This window comes from Gossypium arboreum, chromosome 4 (assembly GCF_025698485.1).
Source record: "Gossypium arboreum isolate Shixiya-1 chromosome 4, ASM2569848v2, whole genome shotgun sequence".
Taxonomy (NCBI): Eukaryota; Viridiplantae; Streptophyta; class Magnoliopsida; order Malvales; family Malvaceae; genus Gossypium; species Gossypium arboreum.
In genome coordinates this window covers 118,287,831-118,303,562 of record NC_069073.1, presented here as the reverse complement: position 1 = coordinate 118,303,562, position 15,732 = coordinate 118,287,831, and the positions used below count along the sequence as shown (strand labels likewise).

Genomic DNA, 15,732 nt, shown 5'->3' with positions numbered 1-15,732 from the left:
GATTTTATTATTATTATTTTACTAGTCATTAGAGGTGATTAGTCATTAGTTACCAAACTGTAAAAGCCCAGACCTTTGAGTCCTATAGTAAATTTATAAAGAAATAAATAAAAATCTTTGCAGGAAGATAATGAAATGATGTGATAGTGGACCAATATATGAACACCTTGAAGTGCTCTTAATCATGATATATTATCTTAAATTAAATTAAAATAATCAATAAGTTAAAAGAAAATCAAAAGCAAAAGCAACAAGGAATCTCCAGGTGGGAAGGCCTTTTCATGATTAATTTCTTATACTAAAAGAACCTAAGCTCCATCACCTCCTTTGAGCCTAAAGCAAATGCTTTAATAATTTATTAAAATCAAAATAAAATCTTAGCTAAAACATTATCATCAAACATTAGTTTCCAACTCTCTTTTTCCACTTTAGTTTAATCAAATTTCATTACTTAAACATGCAACTTCACTGGCATTTATGATTAGTGTTGGGTATAAATATTTATAAACAACGAATAAGAAAAATAGTGAAGAAATTGAAAAGATTCAATATACAAATTTTACGTGAAAAAATCTCATCGAAGAGGATAAAAAATTATGGACAAATATAATTTTGTTAAATCGGCAAAAACAAATAGTACAAAGATGGAGATAAAAATTAAACCTCGAAACTTAAAAATAAGAATACTCAAAAATATAAACACAAAATTCCCTAGAAACTTGTAAAAGCTAATACTTAAATGTGTTATGGATTAGTCTTTCTAAGGTAGAAAATGGTTTATTTACAGACTAAATTCATAGGTCAAATAGTCTGCACTAATCAGAGTTCAACTAGGACTAATCAGGATTTGACTGGAAGAAGAAAACCTTGAAAATTGCATTCCACGTCGCCGCATCCCTTATCGTGTCATCTCAATGTCACATGGCTCCTCGTTGCGATATCGCTCTCTGTTTGTGTCTTAATTTGACCGGAATACGAGGCATACTCCACAATTATTGATTGAAAATAAAAACAAATTTGACTTAATCATCCAATCAAATTCTAGCTCAAGCTATAAAATAGATAAAATTTGAGTATTTGAATATTTGAATATTTGATAATTTTGAATTTTAATTAAATTTATATATATAAATTTTTTTATTTTGATTTGAACTTGAGTTAATCAAATTTATTTATTTTATTAATTTTTATTTTGAATCTGAGTTCAATCATAAAGTGAGTTACCAATTTTGATATAAATTAGGGGCACATCAGGGAACTAGTTGTGACTCTCTTAAAATGAAAAAATTGTACTTTGATCTCAAAATAAATAAAATTTTGATTTAATTTTTAAAATTAAAAATATATAAATTATTAAAATAATAAAATTTTAACTCATATAAAAATACATAATTTAATTTCGCCTTTGCCCTTCATATAAACTTTTCTACTTTGGGGAAAAATAGTTTTGATATTTTTGTTTGAATTATTTTATCTTAATTTTTTATACGTAAAAGTGTCTGTAATTAGAAATAAAAACCCTTTTAACAATAAATTATTTTATAGATCCTTCCCACCACATCATCTATAATCCTTTTCCAATTATTTTATGACATCTCAATAATTTTTTCCATATCATCGGCACATAATTTTGGTAATTTTTTTACCTTAAACCATGAACTCGAATCCCAAAACCTTGAATCTTAAACCCCAAACCCAGACCTTGAACCTCAAACCCTAAGTTTGGGGTTCAGAGTTCTGGGTTTAAGGTTCGTGATAAAAAAATTACTAAAATTATGTGTTAATAATATGAAAAAATACTAAAATATTATTAAATAATTGAAAAGAGACTATAAATAATATAGTGGAAAGGATCTATAAAATAATTTCTCCTATTTGACTAATCTAGAATCAAATTGCTACAATTCTCTAAAATATTATCTATACAGTGAAGATAAATTGTGAACAAAAATTTAGTTAGTTAATGAACTGTCAATTATAACTAATTTCATCAATGTTAAATTCTTATCCTCAAACCATCATTTTACAACTCAATTTCAGTTATAGCCAAAACTTTCCTATGGGATCATTTTTTCTTGGGGAAAGGGTCAAATGTTACATAAGGTCCTTGTACTATGTGTTTTTAGTTAATTTAGTATATTTATTATAATTTGATCATTTCTAATCTATATTTTTCGAGGTACGTGTTCTTAGTATTTGAGAGTTGAGATGAGCTTATTTTTATTAATTCTATCAAATAATTTGACATGATTTTTTTAAAGATTAATGATGACATGATATATACACTCTCGTTCTCATACAAATTAAATATTTTTTTGCATATTTAAAAATATAAAAGGAAAAAATATAATATTTATCAAATGGTACAAAATCGAGAGAAATCTCAAAATTATATATAAACTTTGATTTAATATGTAATTTGATACATAAATTTTAACTTTGTACAATTTATATATGCAACTTTGATTGTGATTCTATTATATACATTGTATTTTGATTTTAATTTAATTACATACATTTAAATAAATATACTAATTTTATTTTTATATTAGATAAATATAATTATTTATTTAGGAAATATGTATACATAAAATTATGTTAGATCGATAATGATGTTAATTATTTTAGAAATTGAATCAAATTAAAATTTCATATATGAAATTGCACGAAATCAAAGTTAATGTATAATATTACATATTGATTCAAAATTCATGTGCGCTTTAATATTTATTCCTAAAAGACACCAAGAATACATAAAATTATTTAAGGAATTAATGGTAAAAAAATAGAACTTAAGATTGAAAATACACTTTTCGAAAAAAGTAAAGAGATTAGAAATAATCAAATTATAAGAGAGGGATTAAATCCATCGAAAACACATCATACAATACATTTGATAAACTTTGACCAAAAGAAAAAGGTTTAATGCATATTCTTCGGATTCTTGAAATTTAATCCCTTTACTTTTAGGGTAAACTATTAAAATTGTCATTTTTGTTTACATCGGGTTGTATTTTAGTCACTTATATTTGAAATGTTACATTTTAGTTATTTACGTTATTGCATTGTAATCTTTTAGTCACTGAGTTGTTAATTGCCGTTAACGGTGTAATGGTAAGATGATGTGGTAAGTTAAATCATCATTTCAAATAAAAATTTTAGGTTAATTTATACAATTGGTCCCTACATTTTTTTCATTTTGAACAATTTAATTTTTTTTCTTTTATGTTTTTTTTTAACTTTCCTTTTTGCTTTATTTTCCATTCTCTTCTTCTTCTTCCTCTGTTTTCCTCTTTTCTCCATTTTTTTTCAACGTAATTTTTTTCTATTTTTTTCTTTATTCTTCAGACTCTTGAAATTTAATCCTTTTACTTTTATATATAACTAACCTTTAAAGGAAACATTAGATTTTGATGATTAAAGTTTAATCAATAGCATTGTTAATTGATTTTCATTAAATTCAAATGTGTTTCGTTTAAATACTAATTTAAAAACTAAAGTCTCATCGATAATGCACATTAAAACTTAACAAAAGTTCAGTTAATAGCAATATTGTTTAAATTAGACTGGACCGACCTCTGGTTAGATCGAGAAATTGTCAAAATATCTACTTGAAGAGAAAGGTTAGACCAGTTAATTTGCCAATTGCTCTATTTTTAATTATTTTTAATTATTTTATTTTTTCAATAATTTATTTAATTTCTAGTTTCACCATCGATCCATTTTGAAAATCTTGATTAATTCTTAAATAGGATAATAGGTGAATTAAATTCTTAAAGTTAAAAAGCAATTAGGCTGGCCAACAATAAAATAAGGGAGCCATGATTAAGGCTCGTGTTTGGCACCCAATCCTGTTGTCGTCATTCCCTCCCCCAATTTCGAAAGCAGAAGGACTAAATTTTAAAAGTTCTAAGAGTACAAGGACGGGAAACAAAATTAGACCAAAAGAAAATAACAGAATGAAATGTAAAAAATAATGAAAACAAAGTTGGAAGGTAGAGGGTAATTCCTTTAAAACCGGACAAAAATGATAGCTAAAGTAGGAAAAGTGAGATCATTTTTCCTTAAAATATCAAAATCATCTGTATATTCCTATAATTTTTGCCCTGAATTCACTACGGTCCACAATATTTTTGGTCACCCCTGCATTTTTCACAGCCATTAATAAACAGGATTTAAAGCTTGGAAGCAGAGGAGCAAATCGTTGAAATCAGATCGGAAAGGCAAAGGAAGAAAAGAGTGAAAGATTTGGGTTTTGAGAAAATCAATTCAAAACGACTGGGTTCACTCTTTTTTTCCTGCCTTGCTGATCTTTTTGGGGCTCTTCCACAAAAAGAAACTAAAAATTTGGGTGATCTGTGTTGAAAAAGAAATAAAAAATGGCGACATTCCAAGGAACTCAACAAAAATGCAATGCATGCAACAAGACTGTTTATTTGGTGGATAAGTTGACGGCTGATAATAGGGTTTTTCATAAGGCTTGCTTCCGTTGCCACCATTGCAAGGGTACCCTCAAGGTATTTCTTTCTTTTTCTAATCACTAGAATTGATATATGATATAATTATATTTTGATCTCTCAAAAATGAAATTTTCATTAACTGATTTCAAAATGTTTGATCATAAATTGGTAAAAATACCATGAAGGCCTATATATTAAGATTTAAATTACATTTTGTCTTCTCTACTCAAAAATAGGTAAATTAGTCTATATACATTAAATCAAAGATCAAATTGGTTCTTTCTATTAAAATTTTCATCTATTTGAATTGTTAAACACTAGAAATGAATGAAGTTTTTAATAGTTTACTTTTTATCTTAATGTATATGAATTAATTTACCTATTCTTTAAATTATTCCTTTTTTAATTCTTTATTAAATGAAATATATATATATATATATATATTTGACCCTATGAAAAATAATAATTCAATTTAAATTTTTTTTTAGTTTACAAAATTAACTTTGTATATAATGGCGGAATCAAGTAGAGGCTCAAGGGGCAATGGCATCCCAAATTTAATCTTTAGTAAATATTTTATGGCCCTCCCAAAAATATAAGTAGGCTTCCTCAAAGTTTAAAATTTTTTTAATTTTTCCTTTTGTATATATAAGATTTTAACTTTCTTCCTTGACATTCTGACTCCACCACTGTTTATATATATATATATACTGAGTACATTAATATGGTAAATCTTCAAGAAATCATTTTATTTATCATTTTAATTTTATTTTAAAAATTGTGCAGCTTAGCAACTACAACTCATTTGAAGGGGTGCTATACTGCAGGCCACACTATGATCAACTCTTCAAGAGAACTGGCAGTCTTGACAAGAGTTTTGAAGGTATTTTATTTCTCTATTTATTTAATAATGTTTCACTCTATCAAACAATCTGCTATATATATAATATATTTCTTTTCAATATTCTTTCAGGAACACCAAAGGTTGTCAGACCTGAAAGACAAATCGATAGTGAGGTAATTCTTCAAAACTAACTGTATGTATGTATGTTTTATTTTTCATCATGATATAAGATTTACTTTTTGTTTTGCTATTGATTTTGTACTGAATTTGATCCAACAGAGTGCACTGAAAGTGATGAACTCGTTTGGTGGCACCAGAGAAAAATGTGCCGCCTGTTCAAAGACTGCGTATCCAATTGAGAGGGTAAGTATTAACCTATTTTACTCTAATACTTCTTTGATCTTTTTAGTACTCTTTGACACATACTCAATCACTCGTGTCTGATACTGATGGTCACATATTATTCGAGTTCGATTTGGTAATTGTAGAGTTGAACTTTATCTACTAATCGAGTTGAATTTGAGCATTGTAATACTCGATTTGAACAACTTACAAGCCTAATTGAACTTTACCTTTTGGTATACTTTTTTATTATAAAATTATATTTTTACCCTTATTATATAGAGAGAGTTTGCTTATAAATGAACTTAATTGATTTTTTATATGAAAATTGATAAATGAGCTTAATCAAAGCTTGAACTTGAGTTAAATGATTGTTTTGAGGGTCAGGGATTAATATATAAGTAGAACTCAAGCTTGCCACTATGATTACACCCATTGTAGACGGGCCTTGGTTAAATAGTAAATTTTCAATTTTAGTCCCTCTTAAATATTTATAATTCAGTTTAATCCTTTCTGGCTTCTCTGTTAAATAGAAAAAACTGCATTTTTTACCTCTCTCAAGAGTTAAAATTTTAATTTAAATTATTTTAATAAATTCTTTTTAGCATTGGCCATTAAAAGCTTTTCAATTTTATTGTCTCGACCTCCAGCGATTCTCGGGCTATTCGAATATTATTCATTATTGTCTTTGTTTGAAGGTTACTGTGAATGGGACAATATACCACAAGAGCTGCTTCAAGTGTACCCATGGAGGGTGTACCATTAGCCCATCAAACTATATAGCACATGAAGGTAAACTCTACTGCAAACATCACCATATCCAACTCTTCAAGGAGAAAGGAAACTACAGCCAGCTCGAGACCGAACGAGAGAAACAAGCCGCCACCGCCGCCAGTAAGGTTCCTTCCCCTGCTGCAACATCAACAACAACCACAACCACGGAGATTGCAACTGAGTCGTAATGATCTTAGTGTGCATCACTACTGCTTCAATGAAAAAACTTTGTAAAACGATCCAATGTCATTGCTGTGTTGATTTTCTGCAATGGGGTTCTTTTTATTTTTATTTTTTTCTTTGATCCGGATATTATTCTTGGTTCATAATATGTTACATAAATTTCCCACTTTCAAAGATGGGATTGAAGGTGATATGTTCCAAGTGGATTCAGCTTTTGAAAAATAAAGATTCTTTCATTGTCTGTCTGTGTTTCCAGCATTGGTTTATTATGTGGCTTTGATTAAAACATTGACATTTGTTTGCATTAGTTTCGGTTTTTTCGTGTTTGATAACGTAATGTCACTCAATAACCGATTTATTTTAAAAAATTTTGTCACTTGACTCTAAAGAGAACTTTAAGAGTGCCTCCACACTAATGAATAATCGACACATGGTGGAAATTTATAGTGGTGTGGAAAACTGAAAGCATGGGTCGAACTTATGACCGTCTAAGATATGGAGATCACGTGGGCAATTATACTTTGAAATTTATCAATGTTTTAGTAACACACAAAAACGGTAATATCTTTGTATGTTTAATCTTATCGTTGCAGTCATTAATTATACTATCACTATTATTTTTAATCTCACCAAGGTGAATATCATTCAACCTTAAATTTGTAATTTTACTTTTTAGAGTATTGATAATTTTTTATTCTAAAAGAAATTTATATAAACTAAAAACCAAATATTTATTTTAGCATAAATGAACAAAGATTCATGAAAAGAGAATATTATTAATTTATAATTTAATTATGCTCTTATACTTTAATTTTTAAATTTAACGAAAATTTATTTATAATATTAACAGTTTAACTTTAATTTTGATTATACAAGAATATAAACTAAATTCTGAAAGCACACCCAACATTAAACTCATTGGTTAAAAATATTTAATCCATCTCCGAGACGTGAGGATTGATCTACAAGTTTAACGTGTATGATAATTTAGTTGTGTATGTAGCAATTATACTTAAATGATATAAAAAAAAAAATTTAAAAGCAAAGAGACTTGTTATATCTTCACTAACTTAAACGTATCATCTATCATATCCTAACGAAGTACTTTATACCTCTACAGCCACCTTTTGTGGTAGGACATTATTCAATGGAAACCTATGCATGTCAAGCTCCCCTCCTTTTTCCCATTAAAGGCTTACCCTAGTTAAAGGTCCTATATATCCCATCTTAATTATTACTAAAATGGCTTAAAAGACTCTTCTTATATCAATATCCTACCCAAATCTCTCAACTCACCCAATCTTCATAAACATTGCTAGTGGCTTTTAACATCACTATAGTGTGAATCACTAGCAACATTCATCACCAAATTTTGTATCAACAATTGATATTGTCTATGAGAACCAAAAAAAGAAGTTATTTCTCTACCAAACAAAAGTTTTTCTAACATGCAAAACCATGAAATTCTAGAAGATATAAGGTAAAATATAAAGACTTGGGTAGGATGAACTAAAAGGAAAAAGAACTAGTCAAAACAGTTCGCCAAAAAAAGTGCCCTGTCAGAAGAGTGAACTAAAACGTGGTTAATTAGGAAAAAAAAAAAAAACCAAAACAGCTAGTTAAAATGAGAGTTAACTAGAAGAGTTAGCTAAAAGGGACTAGCTAGAAGAGTTAGCAAAAATAGAGAACTAGGCAGAAGACTTTGAGATTATTTTACTCATATCACTCCAAAAAAAATTTATTTACGTAAATGATTTTAGTTAAAAAATAATTATTTAAATAACCTAAAATGAATAGTAAAATTTGATTATGGGATTAGATGGCCTGCACCACTATTTTTTTTGTTAAAAAAATGTTGGGGTTTTAAGCACAGATGGCTGGCATCCATATATTTTTTTCAAACTGTATCATACTGGTATATATTTATACAAGTATTTAAAAAAATTAGGGTGTTGGCACACTGATGGCCGACACCTCTTTATTAGATAAAAAAATATTTTTTTTGGTGCTAACATACTCATAGTTGACACCCCTTTCTCTGATTAAAAAAAAAAGATATTTTAAGCATGCCAGGTGCCGGCCAACAAAGGCCCATGCTAACCAAACAAAAGGGGATGGGAATATTACGATATTAACCCTTCTTCGTTTTCTCATATTTTATTTCCCAAATTAGATTAAAAATTTTATATTTTAAAATAATATTGAAATACTTATTATGTTATTAATTATTATTGCATCATTCACATTATTATTAAATTTAACTTTAATATGCACAATTAAATTAGATTTTTTCCATAAAATTAGAATATGCTTTAATGATTTTCATCTTTTAATAATTCAAATAAACATTGCTAGATTATTGATTATTTTATTTTAAAATTAGTTTTTTGAATTATTATAAAAGATGAAAATAATTAAAGTAGGTCCTAATTTTATGGAAAAAATCTAATTTAATTGTGCATATTAAATTTAAATTTATTTTTAAATTTAATAATAATATGAATGATGCAATACTAATTACAACATGATAAGTAGTCCAATATTATTTTAAAATGTAATATTTGTAATCAAATTTGGAAAATAAAAAAGATGGGAAAAAGTGGAGGGGTTAATGTTGCAATATTCCCATCCCTTTTTGTTGGGTCAGCATGGGCCTTTATTGGCCAACACTTGACATGCCCAAAATATCTTTTTTTAATCAGATAAAGGGGTGTCGACCATCAGTGTGTCAGCACTCAATTTTTTTAAAAAAAATACTGGTATAAATATATACCAATATGATACAATTTGAAAAAAAAAATATGGGTGCCGGCCATCTAGTGTCCAAAATCCCAAAAATTATTTTTTAATAAAAAAGTGGTGCCGGCCATCTAGTCCCCATAGTCCAATTTCACTGTTTATTCCAGCTCATTTAGGTGATTGTTTTTTAACTAGGATCATTTACGTAAATAATTATTTTTTTGGGGTTATTTGAGTAAAATAGCCAGAGATTGCTAAAAGGAAACTAACTACAAGAGTTAGTTAAATAGAAAAGAGAGTAGCTAGAAGAGTTTGTTAAAAAGGAGCCTCCCCCTCTCATTAAGGGGTCACCCTCGTGCCACAAAAAGGGGTCACCTTGCTACTAAGAGGTTACCTACAAAGTCACGCTCTACACATTAAGTGCTTACTACTAGAAGCAACCCTTGCATACTAGGGACACGCAACAACCATGTGTTGAAACTCAAGTTATTATTTATTATATTAATGCTTATCCACTATTAAGCACATGTGCCAAGAGAAAAGGTTGTTAATATCCCAATTGTATGCTAGAAAAGCTACTTTTAATAAAATGATGAAGTCTTAAAAGCTAATCGAGATTCACTCGAAGAAATGAAAAATTGATGGAAACCACACCAAAACAACCTGTAGATAACGTAAATTAGGTATTATGATTCTAAGGTACTCCATTGTCATTCACAAAAGATGTTAACTATTATTTGTCATTAGCCCATGTCCTTGAGGCTCTTTTAAGGAGACTTATTTTGATATTCTTACCCTACATCACTTATGCATAATCTTGAAGGTAGGGAAAAAGCTAGAATATTATTTAAGGGGACTAGAATTGAATAATAAATTTTTGAGGAGACCAAGGTATAATTTTATCATTATATTTATTTGTAGTTTCATAAATTTTAAAGGGGCTAAGGGGCAAATTTATCATGTTGGGGGTTGGGGTGGGGGGCAAAGGGCACTGCCTACTCCCTTACCTCCACCCTTGCATGAGGGTTCTCGATGCAAAAGTTTGAGGTATAGTCCCCCTTAATGCCCTAAAAAAGATGTGATAAAAAATTTCAATGCCAATGAGAGAGATACAACCCCTCTTGATGCCTTAAAAGGGATAACAGGAAAAGAATCCCAATGTTAAAGAGAAATAAATTATCCTCTTGATACCTTAAAAAAAGATGTCGAAAAAAAATCCTAAAGTCAAGTAGTAGGGTACGTTTCCCCCTTGGATACAAACCAATTCTCCCAAATCATAAAGTATTCTATTGAGCTTTAAATTTACAGTGTATGACCAAACATTTTGTAACACCCCTTACCCGTACCCGAGGCCAGGATAAGGTACGAGACGTTACCAGACAAACATACAAACATTAAACTAAAATACGAACCATAAAATTTCATTCATATTTAAAAACGTTTATTCACTTACACATAGTCCCTTATTTGAGTCTACGAAGCCCAAAACATACTTTAGAAAGGGTTCGGGACTAAACCGAGAACTTACGAAAATCTTGGAAATTTCATGCTTTAAGGCTCCACACGCCCGTGTCCCAAAGTCATGTTCCATACACGGTGAGACACATGGTCAATGTCTCTGCCTGTGTGGAATATACCTAGGCTATTTTCCAAGCTTTGGTCAACCTTAATCTCTTACACACTTATACAAAATCAAAAGCATATAACATGGTATTCATTTAATGATTAAATATTCTCAATTAAACCACAAACATAGCATTTGTATATCATCATACATGTGTCTCTCATACTCATTTTACCTTGTTTATTATAGTACCACTTATACATTTATACCAAGATTATCATCTTACCAAATATCTTGACTTAATCATCAAGCATTCATATTTAAAACTAGATCATATCTTTATAAAATACCATAATTCAGATCATAAATAACATGTTTACCTAAAACATTTTAATTCAACTCCATACCCTACAAGCATTACATTGAGACTAGTCATATATATATATATATATATATATATATACATGTCATGATACATATCATTCTCTTTCTTTTCTTATAAACACATATCATTTATTTCATTATAACAATATTTCATATACCATAGTTTCCATGTATTCCACATATATTTATTTTCCTCATCCTCCTCTCCATTCCACATCCTTAATGTATGTAGCATTCTTGTAAGTACAATTTCACAATTTACTAATAAATGCTCACATCAAACTGTCCACACCAGTCATAGTCACTTACTTATTTATAATTCGAGCTACAGAGCTCCAAATTAAGATCCGTAAATTTCCCCTGAAACTAGACTCACATATCTTTGCACCATAAAATTTTCATAAATTTTGGTTTAGCCAATTAGTACAGTTTATTCATTAAAATTTCCCCTGTTTCACATTCTGACAGTTCTGACCTCTCTTCACTAAAAATTAATTATCTCACAATAAAGAAATCGGATAATGTTCTTGTTGATTTATATTGAAAATAGACTCATTAGGATTTTAAAAATATAATTTTAAGCCTCTAATTATTTTTATCCAAATTTTTGTGATTTTCCAAAGTTAGAAATCATTCTGAACCAGTCTCACAAAAACATAAATATATCAAAATATAGAACTCCTTTTCTTGTCTGTTTCTTTTATATGAAAATAGACTCATTAAGCTTTAATTTAATATCTCACTCAGTCTCGATTCAATTTTTACTATTTTTGGTGATTTTTCAAAATCACGTTCTTTATCTTGTCCAAAAGCAGTTTTATTGCTAATTCACTCTTTCTTTGTATTAACCTCATTTTAACATACATATCACAAATCATTTTCACCACATTTCATACATCACAAGTATAGGCCCATGATCACAAGGTCACCATAAAATCATCCTCATGTATAACTTACTTGTTTATAATCTTACCACATCCTGGTCACTTAATGAACACATCATTCACATAACCAAGTTCATGCACTTATTCATCACAAAACTCACAAAGCAATACATAGAGAGTCTCCCGTTGAACACTTCGGATCAATCCTCAATACTTGGTGGTTTCAGCACATAGCTCCACCCATCATAGAGTTCGGCTCTCTTGTACACATGGTGAACACTCAGTACCACCCATATGACCTAGCCAATTTATCTCGTAGCTCTCTTGTCTACATGGTGTCCTTCACCTGGAGCCACGCATGCGACCTAGCTACATATATCCCGTAGCTCTCTTGTCTACATGGTGTACACATAGTATCACCCATGCGACCTAGCTACATCATAATGTCTTGTAGCTCTCTTGTACACATGATGTGCGCCAGCACCATACATGTGACCTAGCTACATACTATCTGATCATCCAATCTTTCCGAAGGTTCAACCGGATTTCTCTCTTTTCCAACAATTTCACCAATCAAGTAATTATCCACAAACATATTTCCAATATTATTATTATAAAATATCATAATACAAGTAATATTGATGTATTACTTACATATAAACTTACATCTCATTTAATATCAAGGCAATAACATTAAATTACACATTGCCTTATTAAAAATCATATGAACTTACAATTTCCCATAATATCCATAATCATAGAAATCACATTTATGTATGATAATTCAATGCACTTCATGTACCATAGACATATTTTTAAATCAATTCATAAACTTGGCACCATAATCATTTAATTTAACATAATTCAATTAATTCACTAAATTTAACTTTCAAATATAAATAACAACATTATTGCTGTATTATTATCATACCAACTTACATACTTTCAACACCTCGGAAATTCTAATAAATATATCAATTTTACATTGAAACATGCATAAATTAATGCTTATTATACATATGAACTTACCTCGATACTAAAACGATCATTTTACCAACTTTCCAAATTTTCGATTTTTCTCTCATTCTAGGTTCAAATCTCATTTTCCGGGATCTAAAACATCATATTTTACTTATTTAATTAATGTACTATTCAAAACAGTCCTTAACTCAAACTTTGGAAAAATTATAATTTTGCCCCTAAACTTTTGCATATTTATACTTTTGCCCCTAGGCTCGGGAATTAAACTTCATCCCTTATTCTTATGTTTTATGACATTCTGATCACTTTTCCCTTCTATGGCAACATCAAATTCTCACTCTAGCATATACTTATGACTATTAGGTATTTTTACCGATTAAGCCCTTTTACTCGTTTTCACTCAAAACCGAGTAGCACAAGTTGTCTAACATAATTTAAAACCTCATATTCTATCATAAAACAACAAAATAAACACATTTAACCTATGGGTATTTTTCCAAATATGAACCCTAGCTTAAATTATTACTATAATAAGCTTAATCAAATTACCGGGATTCCAAAAACGTAAAGAACTTGAAAAACGGGGTTAGAACAAACTTACTATTGAGCTTGGAAAGCTTGAAAACCCTAGCCATGGTTTCCCCCATGCTAATTTCGGCCTCCATGAAAAAGATGAGTAAATTTTGGCTTTATTTTTCCTTTTTATTTCTTTTAATTACCAAATGACCAAAATGCCCTTCCTTACTAAACTTTCAAAAATTCCATCCATGTCCAATTTTTGTCCATCACTTAGAAATTGGTCAAATTGCTATTTAAGACCTCATAATTAATATTTCAAAGCAATTTCATACTAGAAACTTCTAGAATGCAAGTTTTGCAACTTATTCAATTTAGTCCCTAACTTCAAATTGAGCACTTTATGCATAGAATTTCTTCACGAAATTTTCACACAATCATGCAATCATATCATAGACCTCAAAATAATCATAAAATAATTATTTTTATCTCAGATTTTGTGGTCCTGAAACCTCTGTTCCAACTAGACCCAATTTTGGGCTATTACACATTTTGTCTCTTCAAGTCTGTTTCGCTAAATTCATCTCCTATACGTCTTATTTTGCAACTTTAAGCACATATCACCAAATTCACCTCTTAGGCGTCTTTTTTTGTCTTTTCAAGCTTGCTTCGCAACTTCACCTCTGAGGCATCTCATTTTGCCTCTTTTAAGTCTGCTTTACCAGATTCATCTCTAAATGTCTTATTTTACCTCTTTAGGCTCACTTTGCCAAATTTGCTTTCAAGGCATCTCATTTTGTCTCTTCAAGCCTGCTTCGTCAGAATCACCTCTGCATGTATCTACTTTTACTTCTACAGGTTTGGCAAGATTCTTTTAATAGGCTCAAAAAGTTTTTTTCTTTTCAAATAGTCGAGGCTATAATAGAATATAAATATCACCATAAACAAAAGATAGAAACATCCTCTTGACAAAAATCATTTTATAATATTCCTCTCAATTAGGAACTATTGTTATAACTCCATGTTAAGACTATTTACCACCTCACTTTGAAGTCTATAGCATCCTAATGATGCCCTCCATACTTGTCTCTCTATATAAGATCCTCCCATCACCAAAAAGTCTTCAAGGCTCTCTTCTTATATCAACTCCATCCAATCTAAGCTCTCCATGAACACTACTAGTAGCTCTCAACACCACCATAGTATAAACTTGTCGTAATTTTCATCAACACATCTTGTATCAACCGGTAGATTTATTTTCCCTATATCCTTTGCTTAAACTGAACAAATAAATGTTTATAATTTGTATAAACCAATACGATGATCCATTTTATTATTAAAATATAAAATATTAAAAAATATGTGAACTACAAAAATAGTCACTTTTGCTTGTCTTAAATTACATTTTAGTCACTTATGTTTGAAATGTTACGTTTTAGTCGCTTACGTTATCGTTTTGTTACAAAATGGTCACTCTATCGTTAAGCTCCACTACATCCCTAACGGCAGTCCTACATGGCAGCCCAAATGAGTTTTAAAAGCCAACTTGGATGTCTAGTTGTTGGGATGAAAATAGGTTTTTAATTAAATATATTTAATTAGGACTGCCACGTAAGACATCCAAGTTAGCATTTAGGACCACCATTAGGGAAATAACGAAATTTAACAGTAGAGTGACCAATTCATAACAAAACGATAGCGTAAGTGACTAAAACATAACATTTCAAATATAAGTGACTAAAATATAATCTGAGGCAAATAAAAATAATTATTTTTATAGTTTACTTAAAAATTGTTTAATAAAAATAGATATTAGAGTGGAACAAAAGTTACAAAATTTGTACACTTGGAAAGAAAAATGCATACCAAAAATTTCTAATATATCAATACTAAAATTTCTAATGCTATGAGAACAAATTCCTTTTTAGCACACGGTAGAATTTTCCAACTAAAACCATCTTTACATGTAGTTTATGGGATGTCATGTTTGTGGACCCACAGATTTTGGGGTTGTAAAAGTAAAACCTGCGAGTGTTAATTCAACAATGTAGCTGGTAGTCA

The 15,732-nt window shown here is 29.4% G+C and overlaps 1 protein-coding gene across 1 annotated transcript; it reads left to right on the top strand.

Annotated features, from left to right (window-relative positions):
- Positions 1–4,046: 4,046 nt before the first annotated feature.
- On the top strand, positions 4,047–6,844 carry LOC108458443 (LIM domain-containing protein WLIM1-like). The gene is made up of 5 exons (XM_017757840.2): positions 4,047–4,517; positions 5,247–5,343; positions 5,434–5,477; positions 5,584–5,667; positions 6,345–6,844. Exons 1-5 carry the CDS (start codon positions 4,380–4,382, stop codon positions 6,606–6,608), a joined length of 627 nt encoding a protein of 208 aa, XP_017613329.1. The 5' UTR covers positions 4,047–4,379; the 3' UTR covers positions 6,609–6,844.
- The last annotated feature ends 8,888 nt before the right edge of the window (positions 6,845–15,732 follow it).

Coding starts and splice junctions, on each gene's coding strand:
- LOC108458443 (XM_017757840.2), top strand. CDS start 4,380: ATGGCGACATTCCAAGGAACTCAACAAAAATGCAATGCATGCAACAAG. Junction 4,518..5,246: donor ATTGCAAGGGTACCCTCAAG/GTATTTCTTTCT, acceptor AAAATTGTGCAG/CTTAGCAACTACAACTCATT. Junction 5,478..5,583: donor AAAGACAAATCGATAGTGAG/GTAATTCTTCAA, acceptor TTGATCCAACAG/AGTGCACTGAAAGTGATGAA.